Genomic DNA, 25,731 nt, shown 5'->3' with positions numbered 1-25,731 from the left:
CTCCATAACTTGATTAAGAATCTGATCATGCTGTTCCGATGCCTCTGCTGCAATGATCATATCATCAGCTATCATGTACACTCCTCTTATATGGTCGAAGGTTTCCTGATTTTTCTGTTGGAACACCTCACTAGAAGATTTAAGTCCAAATGGCAAACGATGGAAACAATACCTTCCCCATGGTGTATTAAATGTACATAAGTGTGATGAAGGTTCATCCAATTTCACCTGCCAATATCCATCTTTCTCATCTAAGATGGTAAAAAAATTCATTCCAGCTAAATGGCTCAAAACATCCTCTGTTGTAGGAATGGTATAATGCTGTCTACGAACTGCTTTATTCAAATCATGAGGGTCAAGACATATACGCAACTTCCCATTCTTCTTTTCTGTAATAACCAAACTACTGACGCACTCTGTAGGACCCATAACTCTAGATATTACTCCAGCAGTCTCCATCTGTCCCAAAGTCTCCTTTAACCTGTCCAATATTGCAAACGGCACCTTCCGACATCCATGAATAACAGGAGCCACTGCTGGATCAATATGGATCTGGTGAGCACCCTCAAATTCACCAAGACCTCCAAAAACATCAGAATATATGGCAAGTAACCGCTCTTGTGTTAAAAGTTCAACTGTGTGCACACTATCAACCCGACGAACCAAATTCAGAGTCTCACAGGCAGCCCTGCCCAATAATGGAAGAGAAGAGCTATCTATTACATAAAACAGTAATCTAGCTGCTCCTCTTGGGGTATGACAATCAAGGACAATAGTTCCTAAAGGCTTTATATGCGCTCCACCATGTCACAAGCCTTACGTCACTTTTAGTTAGCACTTTCTTGCCTGGGAACTCACGAAATATGTGCAGTGGCAAAACATTCACCTCAGCTCCTGTATCCAGTTTGAATTTTACTGAAAGTCTTCGCAGAATTATGTCAACATACCATCCACCCACTTGGCTTGCAGCTATGCCAGTAGTCTGATGAGCTAATTCTCCTATAAACAAACTGTTTAAATCAAGCTCATGGGTTTGATGTCCCTGTTCTTTGTTGAAACTTGATGGTTTTACTTTACATACTCTGGCATAATGATTTTTTATGCCACATTTATGACAAATCTTTCCAAATGCTGGACAATTTTGAGGCTAATGCACTGTACCACAACAAGAGCACTTATTATTTCTAATATTGTTCATATCTGCATTTAGATTGTGCCCTCTCAGGTCCAAGGGCCTGTACTGGAATCTCCTCGCAATCCTTATCAGTTACATGTACTACATGCAACTCCTTGCCATTAATTGAGGAAGTTGACATAGTCTGTAGTTGAGCTCATTTTTTCTTCTAGACGACATATTTCAGTTGCTTTCTCCAGAGTAAGATTAGGGTCCCTCAGCAATCTTTCTTTCAATTTCTCCTCCTTCACTAAACACGATCTTATCCCTTACCATATCATTAAATGCTGAACCAAATTCACAGTTACTGGCTTTTAGTTTAAGTTCAGTAACAAACTGTTCAATGGTTTCTCCATGTGTCTGTGAATGATTCCAGAAAGAATATCATTCAAATACCACATTCTTACAAGGAGTACAATATATCCTAAATTGTTCAAGAACTTCAGCTACATCTTTTGGCCCCTTTTCAGAGAAAGTAAAAGTATTATAAACTGCCAGTACTTCTCCCACACAGTGCAACAATATAGCTAGTTGCCATTTCTTAGAACAATTATCAACTCCAGCAGCAGTAAGATATAGCTGAAAAGCTTGCTCCCAGCGTTTCCAGTGCTCAGCCAAATTGCCTTGCAAAGCAAGTGGAGGTGGAGGCTGAAATGAGTCCATGTTTACAGCTACTTAAGCTGATAATTGTGTGCAAAAATACACCAACAATCCGTCACTAAAAAAAAAAGAGAGAGGGAAAAGAAATCCAAATCAACTTCTGACACCATGTGATAGCTGGCTATCAAAGCCCAATCTGACAAATTCCATAAAGAGACACTCCAATCTTGTATACGGGAAACAGGTTTAATGAAAAGCTCAACGCATACATTTAAATAAGGAATGCTAGACAAAGCACTTGGCTGATTGAATACTTCTCACCTGTGCTTAGCAAGCAATTCAAATATCTTAAAAAGACATTACACCACAGGCACTACTGTTCAGGAAGTGGCTTGATTGCCACTTGTGCAGACACAGTCAGCTTCACACATTCCTCACTGGAAGCATGCCTGCCATTGAGAAGTGTAAATTGGTTTGAAGGCTGATTTGAATCTGGGTTTCCCACATCCAAGGTCAGTACTCTGGCCCTTGTACCACAATGGAAGTGTCTTCCACATGCAAGATAGGCATTAGAGATGTACATACATTAGTCTTATTTGGGCTATTTTGGGATCTTTGACCTGCTCTCACAGGAGTTGCTCTCACAGGAGTTTCAGAGCCTCTTGCTGGTTTCTGCTCTCTCTCCTTTATCACCATTCCACAAACAGCTTTGCAACTGCTCTGTGCTTCTACAGACTAGACATTTATTTATTTGAGGGATCTATACCCCCTTCAACAATAGTGGCTTAGGAGAAATTGAAACTGCAATAAAACAAAGGCTTTAAAAGACCACACAGTGTGTAGTATAACGGCAGTCAGCAAAAATAAAACCAATCTACAGTTACCATAAGAACAATTAGCAGAGGGAAATATGTATGAGAAAATAAAAAAGTTTTTTGGCAGCCACTGAAATGACATCAATGTGAGCATTAGGTGTGCCTCCTTGGGAAAAACCAAACCATAGTCAGGGTGTCACCAATGAGTAGACCATTTCCCTTGTAGCAGCCCACTGTACCTCAGGTGGCATGGGCACCCAAAGAAGAGTGTCCTTTGAAAAACTGACTAAATGCATAAGTGGAGACAAGCAGTCCTTCATGTATCTGGCCACAAGCAGTGAATGGCTTTAAAGGTCAAAGCCAGCACTTTGAATTGAGTGAGCTCAGAAATGAAATGGAAGCCTCTGAAGTTGGAGAAACACAAGTATAGTGTGATCGTAACTCCCAGTCACTTGCAGCTGTATTTTTGGATCTTCAAAGACAGGCCCATATATAACATATTGCAATAGTCTAATGTGGAAGTCACCAGAGCAGTTACTCTGTTTATAGGTGTCTTTTTTGATTGATATGTAGTTTCCTGACCATATTTTCACATTCTAATGTTTTTGTGTGTCACTGATCTTTTGAGAGACAATATATAGTAGATATAGTTCTTTTTTGCATGCATTACGCTTATTTACAATAGCAGCAGAAACTGCCTTCTTGAGTTCTGTTTTCAATTTACCAATTTCTGTTAATATTTTTTTCCTTTCTCTTTCACGTTTGTTTTTTTTATAATGGACCTGAAAGCTATCAATTGATCTCTAATAAATACATTGCTTGCATCCCATACTGTTGCAGCAGAGAGTTTACCAGATTCATAAATAAGGAAGAAGTTCCTCGGTTCTTCCTGGCATCTGTTTACTGCTTCAGGTTTCATTAAATGGAATACATTTAACATCTGCCCAGCACTTTTTTCTTTCTCAGTATATTTCCAGTGCTCTATGAACACTTGTTCTGTTGTAAACAATGTATCCTTTGTAATAGGTTGAGGGTCAACCAGATCATGTCTGTTCTTGAATATGATGCTTGAGATATAGAATAAAAAGTATAATCTCATTTTCTATTATAGTATCTCCAAGGATCAGTTAACATAAGAGACTTCATGTTTGACTGCACAATAGCTAGAAAATTTACCAGCTCGATTTTTTTCCTTAGAGAATTCATCCTGTTTTGTGATTTATCAACTTTAGGGTTTAATACATTATTTACATTATGGCACAGGCAGAGGAAGTGACCCCTGAGCAAGCCTAGGGTTCTAACTAACTTCCACTCCTCTTCTCAACTTCACCCAGTTTGTCTCCTGGAACTCTCGAGTCTTGCTGGTATTACAATTTACACTGATAGTAGCCTACTATTGGTGTTCCAGTAACTGAGGACAGGATTGAGCTGTTAAATACCTTATATTGAGATGTAGTCTCTGCACATTCAGAGAATGATCTTCAAACTATCCTAAATGTCTTCGCAGAAGCATATGGAAAGCTTGGGCTCTCACTTAATATTAAAAAAACCACACTGCTTCATCAAGAGGTGCGAACTAGTTCCTCTGTAGCACCATCAATCCAGCTTAATGGTGTGACATTGGAGAACGTTGATCACTTCCCCTATCTCGGCAGACATCTCTCTGTAAAAGCTGACATTGATGCTGAAATCCAAGATCGTCTGAGCTCTGTGAGTGCTGCATTCTCCCAAATGAAGCGTAGAGTGTTCGAGGATCGGGATATCCACAGGGAGACCAAAATGCTTATTTACAAAGCCATTGTACTACCGACCTTACTGTATGCCTGTGAAACATGAACCATTTATAAACGTCACTCCCAACTTCTTGAAAGATTCCACCAACGCTGCCTCTGGAAAATTCTGCAAATTACTTGGGAAGACAGATGGACTAATGTTAGTGTTTCGGAAGGAGCGAAGACCACCAGTGTTGAAACAATGATCCTCCAACATCAACTTCGCTGGACTGGCCATGTTGTTCAAATGCCTGATCACCGTCTTCCAAAGCAGCTACTTTATCGGTGGACAGCAAAAGAGGTTTAAATACGTTCTTAAAGCTAATCTAAAAAGAATGTAACATGAACATCAACAACTGGGAAGTCTTGGCCCATGAACGTCCCAAATGGAGGTCGGCTATTATCAAAGGTGCTGTGGACTTTAAAGAAGCACGAATACAGGGCGAACGGGACACACGAGCTAAGCGGAAGGCATGTCAAACAAATCCTCATTGCGACTGTCTTCCATTTGGAAGCCTATGTCCTCACTGTGGGAGGCTGTGTGGATCCAGAATTTGCGTCCACAGTCACTTACGGACCCACTGTTAAAGTCCTTATCTTGGAAGACAATCCTATTCGGCCACGAGTGATCGCCAGTGAATGATTGAGAGTAATTTCATGAGGTAAGAAATGGGGGTTATAATCCTAAAATAGATAGCTCTGTAGGTATAAAGGAAACTATTCTAGCTATTCTTAGAAAATGGCTGACAACACACAATTTGCAAGACATATTATTATGATGATCAATAAATTCAAAGGTTCAATAAATTCAAAGGACAAAAGTTATTATTCTCATCCTCACATGATATAGTCTCATTTTCTGTGCATCATGATTACTGCAAGAGTTTGAAAATAAGGAGAAAATGAACATATATTTGGTGTACACACACACACACAGACGTTACAGACAGATGAAAACTGCACATAAGAAGAATGTTAAACTTGTGTCTCAGTTTTTTCTTATTGGAATATTCTAAAATTGAGCTGCCTTACAGTCCACATCAGGTAGTTTCTTCCTGCCACATCTCATAGAGCTCGGACAAATGGTCTTTATTTTATTTTATTTTTTAAAAGTATGTTCCAGTCTGATAATGATAGAATGCTGTTTGACTCACTTGTCTAAAGTACAGAGGTACTCTCTTGCCTGTATAATGCCAAATGTTATTTTTATTAACAATGCAATTACCAGAAAACTGCATATTTCTACAATTCCAACTGGACCCCAACAGATCTTGCAAAAAGCAAAATAATATCCTCTGATACTCACATTATCCTAGCATCCAAAGGACCCACCTTAAAGAGGGGATGGACAGCAGGCAGTTGCCGGAACATGGCCACTCCAAACACTTCAGAAATTAAATGAGTCCTAAGGAGATGAGTAACAGTCTGATGCACGTGGAAATCAGAAGAACGCACCCAGATTTTAGCCAATAACCAGTCATTCTTAGCATCTGACGGCAGGAAAATAGGATTGTCTGTCTTAGGGACTTGGTTTATCTGGAAAGTGTAACAAAATAGTTAACAATTCTTTCAATAATGAAATATTATTTTAGTAGTTAAAATATAATTACCTGAATTGCAATAGGAACAATCTTCTTCTCTAAATTTTTATACAATAAACAGATCGGAGCAGCTATATACTGTATAGTGCAGGGGTCTGTCTTATTGCCTTCAATGCCATCCAGAAGTTCATAATCCACTATGAAAATATTCCCTTGCTGTAGGAAAGTGGAAAAAATGGCATGTACGTCAGTTTAGTTTGGTTAATATTATTTTCCCTGTAGACAATGCTATTAATTTCTTGTATTTTTCTTTAAATGTTTTCATGTGTAATTTTTCTGTTTTTAATGTTCTCCGTTTTGAGAACTTAGAGTTGAAAAGTATATTATAAATAATTAAATAAACAAACAGGAAGAACTATAGGAACTGGGTGACTGACAGTCCAACTAGTATATTAGTACATATAAAAAATTATGTTTGGTCCTTGCTTCAATAAGCTCTGGGCTATATACATGGGGTCATCCACATTTTACCCACACAACAATCCTGTAAGGTAGCTTAGGGTTAGAGATAGTGATTGGCCCAAGGACACTCAGGAAGCTTCATGACTAAGTAAATATTTGAATTCAGGTTTCCCAAGTCCAACATTTTTTCTACGACACTACATTTGTATTATTTGCTTTAGTGCTAAACTTTGAAATTAAACCCACAGTTTGAATTATAGTCAATGAATCTAGAATTTGACACATAAAATTAAGCAAATCAGAAAACACAAATTATGCTAATAATTTGTGCAAAATTTATACAAAATCTCTTAGGCCAGGTGTTTTATTCTGCTGGATTATTTCAATATTTCTTTTCAGAATTTGGAATTTTATTTATTTAGATTGGGAAGAAAAATGGAATATGGGTTTGCAACCTTTGGGTTCTGTTTGAACCCCACACCAGAATATGTTGTATCGTGGAGTTAAGTCAGAGGCCTTGTTCAAGCATGTGACGGCAACTGAAGGGTGGGGTCTTTTCATGACAATTAACATTGCATGTTTTCTCTTTATTCTTATTTTCCAGTTACAAAGGAACCTGTGTAGTTCACCTAAGGGTGAAGACAGACCTAGGTACCAGCTGGATTTATATTCCCAAAAATGGCCGTGTGTGTGTGTGAGCACATGTAACATTGTATGTTCCTTCCTCCCAATAGCCTCAGGTACAGATTGAAACCATAGCACCTAAGAAAGCCTCAAATAAATGTCTACTATCTCCTCCCACATCTTCCTACTGTGACCACATGCAAACTGATAAAGGAGCTGCTGCTGCTGCAAGGTCTGTGAAGATGGCCCCTTCCTACACCTTCACAGCTGAGCAACTGATTGCCAAAATGTGCACTCATTGTTCACTCCTCCTCTTCCTTGGATGGCTAAGTTCTTTGTCAGTTGTCAGATAGCATAGGTGGCTAGGTGCTCTGGTCAGCAATGGCAACAAACTATCCTTTCTCCTGTGTGTGTGTGCCATCTGCTGAGAGGAGCAAGGCTGAGGCATGTGCTCATGTGTTCCAGCTCTTCCTCCAGCTCAGCCACCTGCTGCCAGTCTTCAGACAAGCAAGCTGACCTTAGAGCTAGTCCTGTTTATAATCTGCTTAATAAAGCCAGTGTGGTGCAGTGGTTAAGGTGTTGGACTACGACCTGGGAGACCAGGATTCGAATCCCCACACAGCCATGAAGCTCACTGGGTGACCTTGGGCCAGTTACTGCCTCTCAGCCTCAGAGGAAGGCAATGGTAAACCACCTCTGAATACTGCTTACCATGAAAACCCTATTCGTAAGGTCACCATAAATCGGAATCAACTTGAAGGCAGTCCATTTCCATTTTAATAAAGCAACAGTTCTGTTGTTCTCTTGGAGACTACTGTGGTGCACAGGAAGGGGTTCAACCATGTGAGCAGATGTATGTGGGACCCACTTAAAAATAATGCACCCATGTGCAATTTTACAGCTAGGCATTCTCCATCCTGAGATGAATGTTAGCTTTGAAAATTGTTTATTTATTTAATTTATATCCCGCCCTTCCTCCCAGCAGGAGCCCAGGGTGGCAAACAAAAGCACTAAAAACACTTTAAAACATCATAAAAACAGACTTTAAAATACAGTAAAATAAAACAACTTTAAAAACATTTTTTTTAAAAAGGGTTGAAGAATTATTTTTTAAAAAAAGGTTTAAAGGGATATTAAAAAGCAATTCCGACACAGAAGCAGACTGTTGAACAAGGAAGGTCTTCAATAGGCACCGAAAAGATAACAGAGATGGTGCCAGCCAAATATTTAAGGGTATTAAATACCAGGCCAAGTTCAAGGTTCTAGTTTTGGTGTACAAAGCCCTATACAGCTTGGGACCAGAATACCTGAAAGACCATCTTATCCTTTATATACCCAATCGAGATATCATCTTAGCAGGAGGTCTGTTCTGCACAACATAGGAAACGGACCTTTAGTGTGGCGGCACCTATCCTGTGGAATTCCCTACCCTTAAATATTAGACAGGCGCCATCTCTGTTATCTTTTCAGAGCATATTAAGACCTCCCTCTTTCAACAAGCCTTTTAAGTTGAGATCTTATCCCAGTCTGCTTCTGTGTTGGAATTTCTTTTTAATATGTTTTTAAATATTTTTTTTTAAAAGCAACAACGTTTTTAACCTTTTTTAAAAAAAAGTCTTGAAAGCTTTTAAAAAATGTTTTTAAAGATATTTTGTTTTAATGTATTTTAAAGTCTGTTTTTATGATGTTTTATAGTGTTTTTAGTGCTTTTGTTTGCTGCCCTGGGCTCCTGCTGGGAGGAAGGGTAGGATATAAATCAAATCATAAATAAGTAAAATAAATAAGGGTAGGGAGTTCCACAGGGTAGGTGCCGCCACACTAAAGGTCCGTTTCCTATGTTGTGCAGAACAGACCTCCTGATAAGATGGTATCTGCAGGAGGCCCTCACCTGCAGAGCACAGTGATCAACTGGGTATATAAGGAATAAGATGGTCTTTCAGGTATCCTGGTCCCAAGCTGTATAAGGCTTTGTAGACCAAAACTAGAACCCTGAACTTGGCCTGGTAGCAAAAGGGCAGCCAGTGCAATTTGTTCAGCAGTGGGGTGACATGTTGGTGATACCCTGCTCCAGTGAGCAGTCTCGCTGCCACATTTTGCACCAGCTGCAGCTTCCAGACCAACCTCAAGGACAGCCTCACATAGAGCTCATTAGAGTAATCCAGCCTGGAGGTTACCAGTGCATGGACAACAGTGGTCAGGCTATCCCAGTCCAGAAACGACTGCAGCTGTCTTACCAGCTGAAGCTGATAAAAGACGCTTCTAGCCACTGAGGTCACCTGGGCCTCTAGTGACAAAGATGGATCTAGGAGCACCCCTAGACTATGGACCTTTCAGAGGGAGTACGACCCCACCCAAAGAAGGCAACTGACCAATTATGCGAACTCGGGAACCACCAACCCACAGTGCCTCCATCTTGCTAGAATTCAGACTCATCCCTCATCCAGCCCACTATCAAGTCCAGCCTGTGGTCCAGGGCTTGCATGGCCTGATTCAGATGTTACGGAGAAATAGAGCTGGGTATCATCAGCGTACTGCTGACACCTCACCCCAAATCTCCTGATGACCGCTCCCAAGGGCTTCATATAGATGTTAAACAGCATGGGGGACAAGATGGTACCCTGCGGCACCCCACAGCACAACTGCCAGGGGCCCGAAAGACAATCACCCAAGGCTGTTATCTGAAAACGACCCTGGAGATAGGATCGGAACCACTGTAAAACAGTGCCTCCGATACCCATCTCACCAAATCGGCCCAGAAGGATACCATGGTCAATGGTATCAAAAGCTGCTGAGAGATCAAATAAGAATAACAAGGTTGCACTCCCCCTGTCCTTCTCCCAATAAAGATCATCCATCAGGGAGACCAAGGCCGATTCAGTCCCATAACCAGGCCCAAACCCAGACTGGAACGGGTCAAGATAATCTGTTTCATCCAAGAGTACTTGCTTTCCTTTGTCAAGAGTATTTTGTTTCCTTTGTCACAAAATGGTTCTGTGGCAAGGAATTGTGGGGGGAACATCTTGCCTGAATTAGGGCCTCTGGGAGGCCATGAGACTGTCAGCTCTCACAGCTGAACTGTGAGCAAGAACACCTGCTTATCAGCCTGAGACTGGTACCTCAAGTCCACAGGCCTGGGAAGGTTGGAAAAGTGCATGACTGTTAGGTATGAAAGCGCCAGAAGATTTCATCATCAGAAAGCCCCCTGATTGGCTAATTAATTCCTGGCTGTTGCTGGGCTTTTTCCCATAAAAAAATAGAACTAAGACTTCGGGTCTTTGTTCACCAATGTTCCTTGATGCTACTTGATGTTGGGGTTCCATTTTCCATCTGCTATCCAGGCTATACATGTATGGGGAGATGTTACTCTGCTGGTTTACCTATATTGTGTGAGTTATACAGCCACAAGGGTGGCTGTATACTATAGCCAGCGGGGATTTTTCACATTCCGCAATGTTAAATTGAAAATACCCCCCATGCCATTCTGATGCTTCCCATAAGCTCATTTCAAAACAAAACATTACATAACTTATAGTCTTGAACTCAGAAACGCTTGCTTAACAACCCTGTCAATTTTCATGGTGATACACAAAAAAGTCAGAGAGAATAGACAGTTCAAAGTGTAAAAAGAGAGAGAAAAACTTCAGAGCCCTTTTGGACTTTTTTCTCTGAGAGTTATAATCTGTTCAAATTCATTAAAAATCAGCTATGTTCACAGAGTACCTGTAATCCTAATACTGACATTGCCCCATACTCTGACCTTCATCTGCAGCAGTTTAAAAGTTAAAAAAAATGCCTGGCTGATTTTTAATTAATTTAATAAATTTTGGCTGGGACCCAATGATAGCGCGGAGCATGCTCAGTAAGAACCAACTGTCAGAGTTCTAAAAGCCTCACAGCTGCTGGGCTTGGCTAATCAGGGGGCCACACCCACACCAGACTTTGATTTCATGAGAGACAGTGTCAGGATGCAGGATTGGGGCCTTGCTGTTTCAGAGGATGAGGAGGGGGAGGAGATCATTTGGCCAGAGCCGTGTGAAGAAGAGTCAGAGGAAGGGGGGGGAATCCCAGAGACAGAACTGTCTCTCAGTAAAGACCTTGAAACTCTCACAGACACAGATTCTTCCTGTGAGCTTCCCACGCCTCCTCCCCTTTCAAGACTAGAGCAGTTGGAAAGGGAGGGAGGGCAAGGGGGACTTCAACTACCGTCTCATTCAGAGAAAAGCCAGCCTGACGGTTTAAACATAGGCCCCCCTCTTTCCCCAATACCGGAGTCAGAATCCTCAGAAGGGGAGGGGGCAGTGCTTCCCCCTTCACCATGCACACGAAGGCAGCAAAAGAGAGCAAGGGGGAGAGAGAGAAAGGGTGTGGATGAGAGTACTTTGAGGCGGAGTGACAGAATTCGTGCCAGAAAGCCCCCTTTTTAAGGGACAGGGGGAACAGGGATTCCTTGTTCTGTCAACTCTCTTCTATGTCGCAGGATATGTGTTATAGTGTTGCTTCATGAGAAGGTGCAGTTTTTGTCTGGATATCACTTTAATAAAAACTGAATTGCTTTCATCAACTGGTCTGGTTCCTGAGTCCCGTCCTGGACACGACAGTTTGACAGAACCACCTACTTCACCCTCAACGCTTCCACCGCTTGAACGTGACAAGATGGAGAAGGGAGCAGCAGGGGGAACAAATCCCACTTCAGAGACGGAAGAAGTGCGACGACTGAGGACTAATGTGGCAGATTTACAGGCAGATGTCCAAACCTTGTTGGCGGCAGTTAGGACATTGAAGACTGACAATCAGACCTTGAAAACCACGATAGACCAGATGCGGGCAGCCCCTCCAGCCGCTGTGGTGAAGATTCCTATTGGATTACCACCAAAATATGCGGGACAGAGTGACCAGCTCTCCACCTTCGTGGCTCAATGTGAATTGTATTTGGACATTAGGAATGCAGAATTCCCTAGTGATGTGGCCAAAGTGGCCTTTGTGATCAGCCTTTTGGAAGGGGAAGCTGCCAAATGGGTCACTCCGTACCTGGTGAGAAAGGATGGCCTTCTAGGAAGATATAGACGATTTATGCAAGCCATGACTGAGATGTTCCAGGACCCTCAAAGAGCTGAGACAGTGGCGAGGCAGTTGGGTGCCTTGAAGCAAGAGAAAGGAACTGTTTCAGAGTACACTAATACCTTTAAAATTCTGTCCCAGGAAACTGGTTATAATGACGCAGCCTTGATGTTTATGTACCGGAGTGGACTGAATGCCGAGATCTTGGATGATTTGGCCCGAACTACCCCCCCCAACTAATCTGCCTGGGCTGATTAGGCTGTGCCTGCAGATCGATCACCGGTTGGAAGGAAGGCATCTGGAGAAGAAACAGGAGGCCCAGAGATATTCAGCTTCAGCATCTCGCAGCAAGGCCCTTTCAACTTCAGGAATATCAGGTAACGCGGCCGAGGGACAAGGAGGGGCTCGGCCGAAGCTGTCAGAAGAAGAAAAAGAGAGGAGACATCGAGAATGTCTCTGCTTTTACTGTTCAAAGCTGGGCCACGTGGCTAGGGATTGCGGACTTAAAGGGGGGAAAACAGAGCCGTCGGGAAACTAAAGTACCCAGCTCTCGTACAGGCCGGAGGGCTGGGGGCTGCATTGTACAAAGGGCCTCCGGTAGCACAACCCCCTTCAAAAGGAGTTTTGGTGCTACCTATCTGGATTACAACTTCCACAGGAGTAATGTTTAACTCCACAGCGCTAACTAACAGTGGAGCCTCTACAAATTTCATTGATGCAAAGCTGGCAAAACGTTACAGAATTTCCCAATGGAAATTGGACACCCCCTTGTCCGTGGAAACCATTGATGGGAGACCCTTGAAATCTGGAGGGGTGACGTGAGCCATGGAGGAATTGAAACTACAAATTCCTGGGCACGATGAGTTCATTTCATTGTATGTGTCAGATCTCTCGAACTTTGATGTGATTCTGGGAATGCCCTGGCTAGCAAAGCATGACCCAAAGATAGCTTGGAAGGATGCGGTGGTGTGGTTTACTTCTCAGTACTGCCATGAGAACTGTCAACCAGAAGTAACCGCAAACACTCTGGCAGGGGCAGTGCAGGAAGTCAAGGAAGTGGCCCTTCCCTCAAAATATGTGGATTTTAAAGATGTGTTTGATGAGAAAGAAGCGGAGACCTTACCTCCTCATCGCCCTTATGACTGTGCAATTGATTTAGTGCCAGGAGCGAGCATTCCATCGGGAAGAATTTACTCTCTTACAGAGAAAGAGAGAGAGGCTCTGAGGGAGTTTTGGGAGAAAAATCTGAAGCGAGGATTTATTCGTCCCTCACAGTCCCCCGCTGGAGCCCCCTTGCTGTTCGTGAAGAAGAAAGGAGGTGAACTCAGACCCTGTAATGACTACCGTGCCTTAAATCAAATCACTATTCCTAACAGCTATCCGTTGCCCCTGATTCTGGAGTTGTTGGACCGACTGCACTCTGCACAAATCTTCACGAAACTGGACTTAAGAGGAGCATACAATCTGATCCGAATGAGGAAGGGGGACGAATGGAAGACAGGGTTCCTTACCTCCTATGGTCAATTTGAATATTTGGTAATGCCTTTCAGGCTGTGTGGAAGTCCTGGCGTATTTCAAAGGTTCATTAACGAAGTATTTAGAGACCTCCTGGATAAGTATGTCATTTGTTATCTAGATGATATTCTAGTGTTTTCAAGGAACCAAGAAGATCATGATCAGCACGTGAAAACTGTGTTGGAAAGACTGAGAGAGAACTACTTGTATGCTAAGTTAGAGAAATGTGGGTTTGACTTATCGTCTTTGGACTTTCTTGGATATCGAATCTCAGCAGGAGGAGTGGAAATGGATCCAGAAAAAGTGAGTTGTATATTGGATTGGGGTCAGCCAGCCACTAAAAAGGACGTACAACGTTTTTTGGGATTTGCCAATTACTACAGAAAATTCATCCCAGGCTTTTCCAAGTTAACTGACTGTTTAAGGGGAAAAGGAAAATTTCAATGGACAGAGAACGCTGCAAGCTCCTTCGAGGAGCTGAAAAGAAAGTTTGCATCTGAGCCTGTTTTGCGTTTTGCTGACCCTACCCGCCCTTTTGTCGTGGAAGTGGATGCTTTGGACTTTACCATCGGGGGGGTTCTCTTACAACTGGACATGGAAGGAAAGGAGCTGCATCCCTGCGCGTACTTTTCCAGAAAATTAAAGGATGCTGAAAAAAATTATACAGTGTGGGAAAAGGAGCTGCTGGGCATCAAGGATTCTTTTGAGAACTGGAGACAGTATTTGGAGGGAACTCAGCATCAGATAGAAGTGCGTTCTGACCATAAGAAAGTCTACAAACGGCCCGAAAGCTGAACCAGAGACAGATACGCTGGTCGCAGTTTTTTGCCAGGTTTAACTTCAGGATTACTTACCATGCCCATGCCAAAAATCAGAGAGCAGATGCTCTATCCAGGCAACCGCAATACAAAGGATGTGAAGCTGACAATCAACCCCAGTGTGTTGTCCCGCCGGAGAAGCTGATGTTGGGATCATGTCAGCCTTCATGGGAAGAGGAGCTCAGAAAGGCACAGCAGGGGGATCCATGCATGCAACAGTATATCCAGGAGATGGAACAGGATCAGGATTCAGAAGTAAGTTTTCATTGGAGAGATGGACTGTTGTGGTTTAAAGCTGTCAGATATGTGCCAAAGGGGGATCTAAGACTCAGAATCGTGCGTCAATGTCATGACTCTATCACAGCTGGGCATTTTGGCATCTTTAAGACCATTCAGAATGTAGCCAAGGACTTTTGGTGGCCCCAAATGAGCCGAGATATTGAGAACTATGTAAAATCCTGCTCTGTCTGTATGCGGGCAAAAACAGACACAGGAAAACCGACAGGGTTGCTGGAGCCTCTACCTACCCTGAGCGAACCCTGGAAGGACCTTTCCATGGATTTTATAACTGATTTACCGAAGTCACAAGGAATGACGGCTATACTGGTCATTGTGGATTCACTCACTAAAATGGCACATTTCCTCCCTTGCTCAGGGGCCTTAGAAGCTAGAGAGACAGCCAAGCTGCTCATAAAGGAAATCTACCGATTGCATGGGTTGCCCAATAGCTTAGTCTCGGATCGGGGAACTCAGTTCACAGCTAAATTTTGGAGGGCAGTTTGGAAACAGCTGCAGATGGAGTTAAAACTTTCTTCAGCTCATCACCCCCAGACGGATGGGCAGACTGAGAGACTGAATGTGGTTTTAGAAAGGTATTTACGCTGTTATGTGTCTTACCAACAGATTGACTGGGTTTCCTATTTGCATTGTGCAGAATTTGCTTATAATAATTCCTTGCATACCAGCACTGGACAAACACCTTTCTTTGCTAACTATGGATTTCACCCCAAGGCCTTCCCCAGCAGTACAGAGAGCGTGCCGGTGCCTGTGCCTGCTGCAGGGGAATTTCTGCAGGAACTTCAGGCAGTACAGCAGGTACTGAAACAACAATTAAACGAGGCCAAAATTGAGTACAAACAAGTTGCTGATCAGCATCGAAGAGAAGGGCCCCCCTTCAACTAGGAGACAAGGTATGGTTGTCTACCCGCTTCCTCCAGATGCTGGGCAAATGTAGGAAGTTGCAGGATAAGAGAGTGGGGCTCTTTGAAGTAGAGGCACAAATTAATCCAGTGGCTCATCGTCTGAAGTTGCCAGCTACTTTCAAAATACTTCCTGTGTTTCATCGCTCCTTGTTAACGAAAGCAGCCCCTCCCAGTGAGTTACGACCGGTGGAGCCTCCAGGGGCACCAATTCTAGTGGATGAGCAACCTGAGTTCGAAGTGGCAGAGATTCTTGATTCCAGGAGAAAGCGTAATAAATTACAGTATTTGATTCACTGGAAGGGTTATGGGCCAGCTGACAGATCATGGGAAAATGAGATAGATGTACATGCCCCAGACTTAGTGAAAGAATTCCATCAACGGTTTCCCCATCATCCTAAGCCGATAAGTTGGGGGGTAGCACAGCATGAGAGAGGGGATGGTGTCAGGATGCAGGATTGGGGCCTTGCTGTTTCAGAGGATGAGGAGGGGGAGGAGATCATTTGGCCAGAGCCGTGTGAAGAAGAGTCAGAGGAAGGGGGGGAATCCCAGAGATAGAACTGTCTCTCAGTAAAGACCTTGAAACTCTCACAGACACAGATTCTTCCCGTGAGCTTCCCACGCCGCCTCCCCTTTCAAGACTAGAGCAGTTGGAAAGGGAGGGAGGGCAAGGGGGACTTCAATTACCGTCTCATTCAGAGAAAAGCCAGCCTGACGGTTTAAACATAGGCCCCCCTCTTTCCCCAATACCGGAGTCAGAATCCTCAGAAGGGGAGGGGGCAGTGCTTCCCCCTTCACCACGCACACGAAGGCAGCAAAAGAGAGCAACGGGGAGAGAGAGAAGGGGTGTGGATGAGAGTACTTTGAGGCGGAGTGACAGAATTCGCGCCAGAAAGCCCCCTTTTTAAGGGACAGGGGAACAGGGATTCCTTGTTCTGTCAACTCTCTTCTATGTTGCAGGATATGTGTTATAGTGTTGCTTCATGAGAAGGCGCAGTTTTTGTCTGGATATCACTTTAATAAAAACTGAATTGCTTTCATCAACTGGTCTGGTTCCTGAGTCCCGTCCTGGACACGACAGACAGTCATGGCTTCCCTCAAAGAATCCTGGGAAGTGTAGTTTGTGAAGGGTGCTAAGAGACTCCTATTCCCCTGAGAGAATGGTTTAACAGTCAGCCACTCTGATTGAAGGTCTATGAGGGGGAACAGGGTGTCTCCTAGCAACTCTTAGCACCCTTCACTAACTACACTTCCCAGGATTCTTTGAGAGAAGCCATGACTGTCCAAAGTGAAATAAAGGCCTGGTGTGGATGTGGCCAGGGACAGCTTTGGTTTAAATTTGGGTGGGAGGCTACATGTGTCTGCTGTAGAATAAAAAGGTGGGGGAAAGGCTGAAAAAGAATGATTCTGTTTACAATGTTTTCCTTTTGGAAAGGAAAGGGGCTTCCCTTCTGCCCAGTGCCCACCCACCCAATCTTCTCCCCTCCCACTCCCTGCCCCTTTCCTGGGTCAGTGTTGGACTACGACCTGGGAGACCAGGGTTCGAATCCCCACACAGCCATGAAGCTGACTGGGTGACCTTGGGCCAGTCACTGCCTCTTAGCCTTAGAGGAAGACAATGGTGAAATCACCTCTGAATACCGTTTACCATGAAAACCCTATTCAAAGGGTCGCAATAGGTGGGGATTGACTTGAAGGCAGTCCATTTTCATTTTTAAACATGATTGCATAGAAATAGATCCCACTGAACTCAAAAAATATGCAAATGATCAAACCCTCCCTCCCTTCTCCTTCCTCCTATCCCCTCCTCTTGCCCCTTCCCTCCCCCTTCCTTTGCCCCTCAGTCCCCATCTCCTTCCAATCCCCTCTTTCCCCTTCCCCCCCTTCCTCCTCCCCATGGTCAGTTTTACCTATCTTAAACATGATTGCATGGAAGTAAATGCCATTGAACTCTATAAGCATGCAAATGATCAAACCTGCCCTCCCCTCCACCTTCCTTTGCCCCCCTCCAATACGCTCCTTCCCACTCCCACTCCTCCTCCCCCATGGTCAGTGTTTCCTATCCTAACCAAATTGCATAGGAGTAAATCCCATTGAAAATAATCATGCAAATGATCAGACCTGCTTTCCCCCTCTCCTCTCCTCTCCCTTCCTCCTCCCTTGCCCACTCAAGCCCTCCCTCCCTCCCCCCCCGGTCAGTTTTACTTATCCTAAGCATGATTGCACGGGAGTAAATCGCACTGAATTTAATAAACATGCAAACGATCAAACCTGTCCTTCTCCTCCCCTCCCCATCCTGCCTGCTCCCCTCCCAGTCCTCCCCTCTGCATTTCCTCCTCTCCCTCCTCCCCCTCCTCCCCTCCCCATCCTCTGTGGTCAGTTTCACCTATCCTAAGCATGATTGCAGGGGAGTAAATCCCATTGAACTCAATAAGCATGCAAATGATCCATCCATTCTCAGCAAACTTGGACAGGATCCCATTTCTTACCTCCCAGATTAAAAAGCAGGGAAATTCACTAATAGGCAAAAAACCTTGCGGTTTAAGAACATACCTATAGCCCACAGCTATTCTATCAAACTTTAAAAAGCAGGGAAATTGGGCAGCTATAGTGAATGCACCAGGCGAGCAGGAGACCTGACCTCCTCTCTGAGATATTGGACTGCCCTACAAATTGGTCAAAATGCAAACACCATTTGGGTTGGTCTTTCACAGTCCAATCCACTTCTTGTGTAGCTTGGAAGAATTTGGTAAAATGTGCCTCTGAGCATATGGTGAGTGGTGGCCACACCTGCAATCAGCCCAAATAATAGAAAGAAGACATGTGCTGTGCTGATCTTGTTTTAGCCGGGAGGAAGCAACATTATTAAGACAGTTGATATAGTTCAGATGGTCACTTTGAATACTTCTGATTTCCTTTGCAATTTTAGTGAAGTTTCCTATAGGAAATCATTTTCTTTTGTTTCTATTTCTGTGAATATGTGAAGTACAGCAACTCTTTGCAAAATTTATACTAAAAAAACTCCAAACATAATTGTGGAATAATGGCACTGACTTCTGCAGAATAGTCTCCAGTGGACCTCAGGAGTGTCTCAATTTGCACAAGATAAAACAGTGGGAGGTGAAATATATTCTAGCAAAATGCTAGGTGTGCTCTATGTTTTTAATTGACTGTGCCCACCTTGCCTTAAATGAAGTGGTTTAAACATAGCAGGCTGAAAATATGCATCCTCTTTTTCCCAGCAGCTAGAGTCATTGCTGAAGTAGCAACATATTGGAATCAGTCTGATTTTTCATCAAAAAGCAGGTCCAAATTCCACTGTTAATGCACACAAAATAGAAATAGAACATAACCTCCAATTTCAAACACAAAAGGCAGTCTTCACCATCATATGACACTGACCAATAAAAGTCTTTGAAATTTATAAAAATAAATTTGACACAGATTTCTAGGATGAATAATGAGGGTAATAAAATTTTCTAGTGTAGATTCTCTGTAGAAACATTAATAACTGAGGAAAGAAGCAAAAATATAATTCTCTATCTTTGGAGATGGCAAGTGTTGCCACCACTCACCATATGCTCAGAGGCACATTTTACCAAATTCTTCCAAGCTAAACAGGAAGTGGATCGGACTGTGAAAGACCAACCGAAATGGTGTTTGCATTTTAACCAATTTGTAGGGCACTCCAATATCTCAGAGAGGAGTTCAGGTCTCCTGCTCGCCTGGTGCATTCACTATAGCTGCCCAATTTCCCTGCTTTTTAAAGTTTGATAGAATAGCTGTGGGCTATAGGTATGTTCTTAAACCGCAAGGTTTTTTGCCTATTAGTGAATATAAATAGTAGGCTAGACAGCTTTGTTATTTTTACTTGTGACTTGAACTCTGCCTTTTGTATTTTGTCTTACTCTTGGAGCGTTTGGTTTAAGGAATTATTTTGTTGTTACATTTTTGCACTTATATTTTATTTTAATAAAGCCACCTCTTATTTACCAGTGTGTGTTCATTTCAGGGGAAAATTGACTCTGCATCCAGCACCTTGGCCATTTAGCCATAGACTACCATGTGATTGAGTATTTTGCCTTAAGGCTCTATTACAATAACAATGAAATAAGTCCGTTATATCATTATACCTTTATTTCCTCTTCCAGAGTCAGATTTCTCTCCAAACTGCATTCTACCATTTCTGTAGTCACGGGAAATTTCTTTGGTAATTCTGTGCACTTTTTGATCATTACAGGATTGCACCCATTTAAGAACTGATATCCAAACATAAAATCTTCTTGCCAATGCTGCATCACATACTCTAGGAGAAAATGAAAATGAAGCCCAAAGATTATTTTTAGCTTAAATCTTAGCACAAAAATAATAGCTATTCTATATTCAACTATATCAAGTTTAAAAAACAAAACAGAAACAAAGGAAAGACGAGTCTGAAAATCAGTGGAGACTGGTTCATTAGGGCAAATGGGACACTGCGCTACCAACCTCAGTCTTCCCTTAGCCAGCTCCTGCCTGCCTGCCTGCCTGCCTTCTTTCGTACACCAGTTCAGGGAGTGGCTGTGGCTGCCAGCTTCTTTCTCTGTAGTCTCAGTTTTGCCTTGTAAAACACAGCAGGGAGCAGGATGGGGACAAAACTAGAATTAGTTGACTCCATCTGTCATTAGTTCTGGCTCCACCTGCTCTTGGCCTCCTTGCTTTCCACCCCACCAGTCCCAATAGAGACCAGCCACCACTGCTGAAACTTGAGCATCCTTCCACATGTGCAACCATTGGGCACATCAATTCTAGCAATTATTGGCCTAACCCACACCCTAAAGGTTTTTGATTGGAAAATAAATAAATGGCAGCCAAGCTTAAATTAATCTTGGACAACAACATATACATTGATTCAGTTTGTGATGCTAGTATCAACAATTGCTATTGAACTTACCAGAAATTGTATTGCTTATTCTGACAAAGATTTTCTCAAAATCTGCAAAGTCGCTCCAGGAGGATTGGAACATATGCATGAAACGATTAACAAAAAGATTTTCCATTCTAAAAAAGGACAAAAACACTGGATGATTATTGTCTGTAATCTTTGTCTGTTCTATTCCTCCCCTTGCACATTTCACTTTTCCCATCTCTTTTTTGCTTCAAGGAAGCAATCTTTAGGAATTAAATATCACAAGTTTAATGACCCCAATGCTGTTCAAATATATTGGACTCGGAACCACGTCTATACCATCTGGGTCACCTTCAACAAGAGCTGAGCCAAAATTGATCAAGAAACATTTTTCTGGGAAAATTTCTCTCTTTGTTTAACCCTCCTAGAAAAAGAAGGCCACTTCGCCATTTTTTGCTGAACATTATCCACCCTTTTTTTTATAGTAGCTGCAATTTCCCCTCTACAATGCCCTGAAGCACCTCTAACAAAGCAATCCATCTCATGGGAGGCTAGCAGCTGGTGGAAGGGGCTGCTACATCCAGCTGCCGTTCAGAAGCCTCTGGGAGGGGAGGATGCTAGCTGTGCTGGCAGGGCGCAGCGGAAGGAAACAAAATACAAGTTTCCTTTTGCCACCTCTTTTCCTGGCATAACGGCTGCCGGGATGGAGAGCTGCAGGAGGGAGCCAAACAGGACCTGGATGTAGCGTAAATCCCCCCCTCAGTCCGTCCCTGACACACACCCAGAATGCCCCTTTTTTGGACCTTCCACCAGCTCCACTTATGTCAGGCTGAGCTTCTCTGGAGGATCTCCAGCAGAGTTGGGATGAGGGACTTATGCCAGTGGTGTCCAGCTGAGCTGGAACCCAGCCAGCTCAGCCAGCGGTGTGCCATATCCCACTCCCCTCAGCCCAGTGTAAACAGCTGTTGGATTACGCCCTAAGTAGTGGAGGACAAAAAATGCCAACACAATTGGTGCTGCAAACAGCAACAACAAATCTTAGGCAAAAATAAAGTAGTACTACTGCCACTGCTTAATAACAAGCCCCACCATTCAAAAACTGTTGGAGAATTTCTCCTCCCCTTGGAGAACTTTGGTGCAATGGTCACCAATTTCTCTGCCCAATTATAGAGTGGAAAATTTCAAGAAGCCAATTCCACACAGCTCAACTTTCAGTCCAGCAGCAGCCACATGTACCACAGCCAAATATACAAAGACCCTTGTATAGTCCTGTGCATGCAGCCTGCTGCTAAGTGAAAAGATGTATGTCTTGGGATCCAAACTCATTACTGGCATTAGAAAAGAGAAGTGAAAAGCAAATAAAACCTGGAATCAAAGAAGCGTAACAAAAAATCAGTCCCTTATATACCGTCTGCCTATCTCTCTGGTAAACCTGTGTCCCAAACAAACAAAGGAATGCCATCAAACAACCAGCTAACCAGCCGAACAGAGAAAAAGAGGAGCATATGTTCTTCCTTTGCTGCCCACCACATTCTGATCCTTGTGTCCAATACTGTATGTTTTGGAAAAGGCCAAGAGGATGAGACTCCCTCTTCTTCCAATGAAACAGACAGCTAGGGTTGCAACCAAGATGACTATTGCTGGCTGGCCTGATGCTGATTGACAACTTTGCCATCCAGTGATGATTTTCAGTTGCCATGACGACGACAACATTGATACCGGAGGATGGACACATCCTCAACTCCTCTTCACCCCGCCCCCAACTTCTATTCCACATCCATCACCCCATATAGAAGATTGATTTCTTAAGAGCATGGAATACATTATAACTGGTTAAGCTTACAAATTCAGCTAGAGGATGGTAAGGCAGGGAAGGGGGAGACAAAATTAAAATATTTTATGAATGTTAGTATCATTTTGTCAATTATAGGAATTATTAGAGTTGTACTGTAAGTGTAATATTTATGAAGTACAGTCATGAGAATTATATGTTTGTTACCAACACTTTGATTATTGTAATTTTATGTTGCCATTCAAAGTATAATCATTGGCTGTTTCACATTGTCATTTAAAGTGTTATGTGATTAAAATATATTTTAAAATTGTGTTTTAATCATTTTTGTCTTTTCCCCATCATCCTATACCAATCTAGAGTATCAATACCAAATAAGAGAACCACCATAATACTCACGCTTTAGTATAATTCAGAATGAAGTCAACTCCTTTTTCGCTGTCAAACTGGATGTTACGAGGCAATTCCTTGTGAGATTTGGCATCTATGTTCAGGGGAAAGCCTGGGTGCCATTCTGCCCACCTGATTAAAAAATCAAAATAACTGTTGAACTTTACCTTCCTATGATTTCCAAGAGTGAGAATCATGTAATTGAAACATGAAACATATTTTCAGATGAACCAGACAGAATTACCATGTGCTTCTTCCATAATCACAGTTGCCAAGACATGAGGCAAATGTTCACAGCAGCACCTTGGGCACAAGCAGCTTCCCACCCAATTAGGTACTCCTATGTGTCCCTAATCAGATGTAAAACTTGTAGGTGTTGATACATTCAAATTGTATCAAAGTGAAATTTATCCTGAATATCTCAAAATAACACAAAACCTCACTGTTTCTGTTCTGAGAATTCAGATGCTTGTATCCCTGGCTGAAAAAAATGTTTGGTTCAAGAAAGTGGAAACTGGAGAGAAACCCAGTGCCAATGTTTTTCTCCACTTATCCCAGCCTTGCATGGTAGAAGTAAGGTGTGTATTAAAAGCAATATTGCATGGCCTGTTTTTATTCTGCATTCACACTACTGCCTCTAGGATCAGAGGTGTCACTAGGAGGGTGCGGGAGGTGCGGACCGCACCCAGATGACACCATGAGAGGGGTGACACCCACAGCCGCCACGGGGGCTCCCATCTGGCTGGCGCAGAACCCAGGAGTGCGTGAAACCCATGCAAAGGCGTCCGGAGCCCAGACCGGAGAGGAAGCAAGGGACGTGTGAAAGGGAAGCGGTCCCAGGAGGAGGAGAAGATCTGTTGGGAGGAGGCTCCGCCCCCGGCAGATGGCTGCCCGCCGGCTCCCTCGGCGCCCCGACATGGCGGGCCAACGGCAGGCTCCGGGCGAGTGGGCGGGTGAGCCCCTTGTGATGTTCCTGCTTATATTGTAAATATGGTAAGTGCTATTTATATAGAAGACATATGGTAAGTGGAGTGAAAGAGGAGGGGGGAGTACATGAGCAGTAGAATGCTGGATGATTGGCTGAGAGTTTGAATGCCTGGGAGTATAAATGGAAGAATGACAGTTGAATCTGGGTGGTGTTTTGGAGGTGGTGAATTGAGAGGCTGAGAGAGAGGTTGGAGGTTTGGAGGTGGTGGTGTTGAGAGTGAGTCGGAGTTCTGAGGCAATTAGCAAAAAGTCAAGTACCTAACAGAATATAGATGAAACCATACGCTTGTGAAACATTCCTTAAGTAATCTTGTTATTTCTGATATTTAATAAATACTTATTTGGTTTACCAAAGGCCTGATCCTTGGCTGGGAAATATACAGACCAGAAGGGAGGGCAAGGTAATTACCAAGGCTGAACAGAAACTGTATCTAATGGTGGCAGCGGTGAAGAGAGAGATTGTAACAAGTCAAGTATCCAGAGCAACCCAGAGTTGTATGCTTTAAATATAAAGATACAAGGGGGTTGGGAACAGCATAGGCACACAGTCACAAAGTAACAAGCTATAGAGAGACTTAGGCAAAGTCTCTGGGAGTTTGGGTTACAGAAAGTGACTGGTGGTGCTGCCTAGCAGTGGGATCTAGTGAGATCTGTGCTAGAGTGGAGTGAGAAACCATATAAAGGACGGTCCTGACTGGTGGTGTCCCTGGTGGTGCCTAGTGAAAGGCAGTAGCCACAAGCAGGTGGGAACCTGACAGGGGGAGCCAAAGGTGGGATCGTCACACCCCTCCCCGCGGTGGGCTGGGGCTGGGCGGGGCTCGGGGGAACATCCTTGCCGGCCTGCCGCCAGCTCAGAGCTGCTGATCAGGGCGTCCCGGCAGTCAGTCGTCACGGCCGTCAGGCCCCGCACTGGGTGACACCAACCCTTGTGATGCCACTGTCTAGGATATGATGCTCTGTACTATAGCCAGGAAAGCACGGAGAACTGCTCTTAAAAGAACATAAAAGATATAGCTAAATAGCTGGTTTTTTATTTAGCAGAAAAGCTAACCTATAGCTTTGTGGCACCTATCCTTTGGAATTCCCTCCCTTTAAATATTAGGCAGGCGCCGTCTCTGTTGTCTTCTGTTGTCTTTTCTGCACCTACTGAAGATCTCCCCTTTCAACAAGCCTTTTAAGTAGATACACCTTTATCCCAGTCTGCATCTGTATTGGAATTGTTTTTAAGATGTTTTAATTATTTTTTAATTGTTTTCTCACTTGTTTGCAGCCCTGGGTTCCTACTGGGAAGAACAGCAGGATATATATTTAAATAATGATAATGGTAATATAGTTGCTCACATTTCAAAGCACCTTGGAGGTGGGGTGGGAGAGACCTCCTGGGTTCTGTGTACAGGGAGAGCCTAGTGTTGATTCTTTGCCAATTTTTTCTTTTGTCTCCAAGCTGCTGGCTATGAAAGGTGTTTCATGGAGGGCAGGAAATTCCCCAAGAGGAGGAGTTCAAATTTATTTATTTATTTATTAGATTTATATCCTGCCCTTCATCCCAGTAGGAGCACAGGGTGGCAAATGCTCCAGTCAGCAGTAGTGGACAGCAGGGTGGGGTAGTAATGCTCATCTGACCTCTGGCTGCTTATGTCACTGCTACATTCTGGTTAAGAGAGGGGTGAGGCAGTGGCAAGGTCTGCACGGTGCAAGCACACTGGCTGGAGCACTAGAATGTCCACTAGTACATTTGCACTGCACCAGCCTCACTGCTGCCATGCTCCTCCCCATATCCATCAGCAACGGAGCAGCAACACGGGTGGCCAGAGATCAGGTGACTGCTGTTGCCCCACCTGGTTATCTGCCACTATGAATCAGCCTGATGTGATCATCTTTCAGTTACTTCCCGAATATACATTATGGAGGAGCTATCTCTGAATGTGGAATAATATGGATTTTGGTACCAATGGGTGCCTGGGAATGTCTAAATGTGTCTTTGGCTACGAAGCTCAGCCATATTTGCGGATCCCTGCATATACAGTATGTAATACTCATAAGGCTTTTAATTACAGCGGTACATACTCTATTCTCTCTTTCTAAGTAAAGGTATA

General features: G+C 43.4%; 1 protein-coding gene across 2 annotated transcripts in view; it reads right to left on the bottom strand.

The window, feature by feature from the left end:
• Positions 1-25,731, bottom strand: part of ALOX5 (arachidonate 5-lipoxygenase) — an 86,291-nt gene that overhangs the window by 27,443 nt on the left and 33,117 nt on the right. For both annotated transcript variants that reach the window (XM_061585545.1, XM_061585555.1), the window contains 5 exons: positions 22,658-22,780; positions 20,512-20,618; positions 19,712-19,884; positions 5,972-6,118; positions 5,694-5,897 (listed from right to left, as the gene is read on the bottom strand). In XM_061585545.1, the coding sequence (XP_061441529.1) occupies positions 5,694-5,897; positions 5,972-6,118; positions 19,712-19,884; positions 20,512-20,618; positions 22,658-22,780 (754 nt within the window). The remainder of the gene's footprint in view (positions 1-5,693; positions 5,898-5,971; positions 6,119-19,711; positions 19,885-20,511; positions 20,619-22,657; positions 22,781-25,731) is intronic.

Source organism: Rhineura floridana, chromosome 1 (assembly GCF_030035675.1).
Source record: "Rhineura floridana isolate rRhiFlo1 chromosome 1, rRhiFlo1.hap2, whole genome shotgun sequence".
NCBI lineage: Eukaryota > Metazoa > Chordata > Lepidosauria > Squamata > Rhineuridae > Rhineura > Rhineura floridana.
Note: the sequence above shows the minus strand (reverse complement) of the source record. Positions and strands in the feature narration are given on the sequence as shown.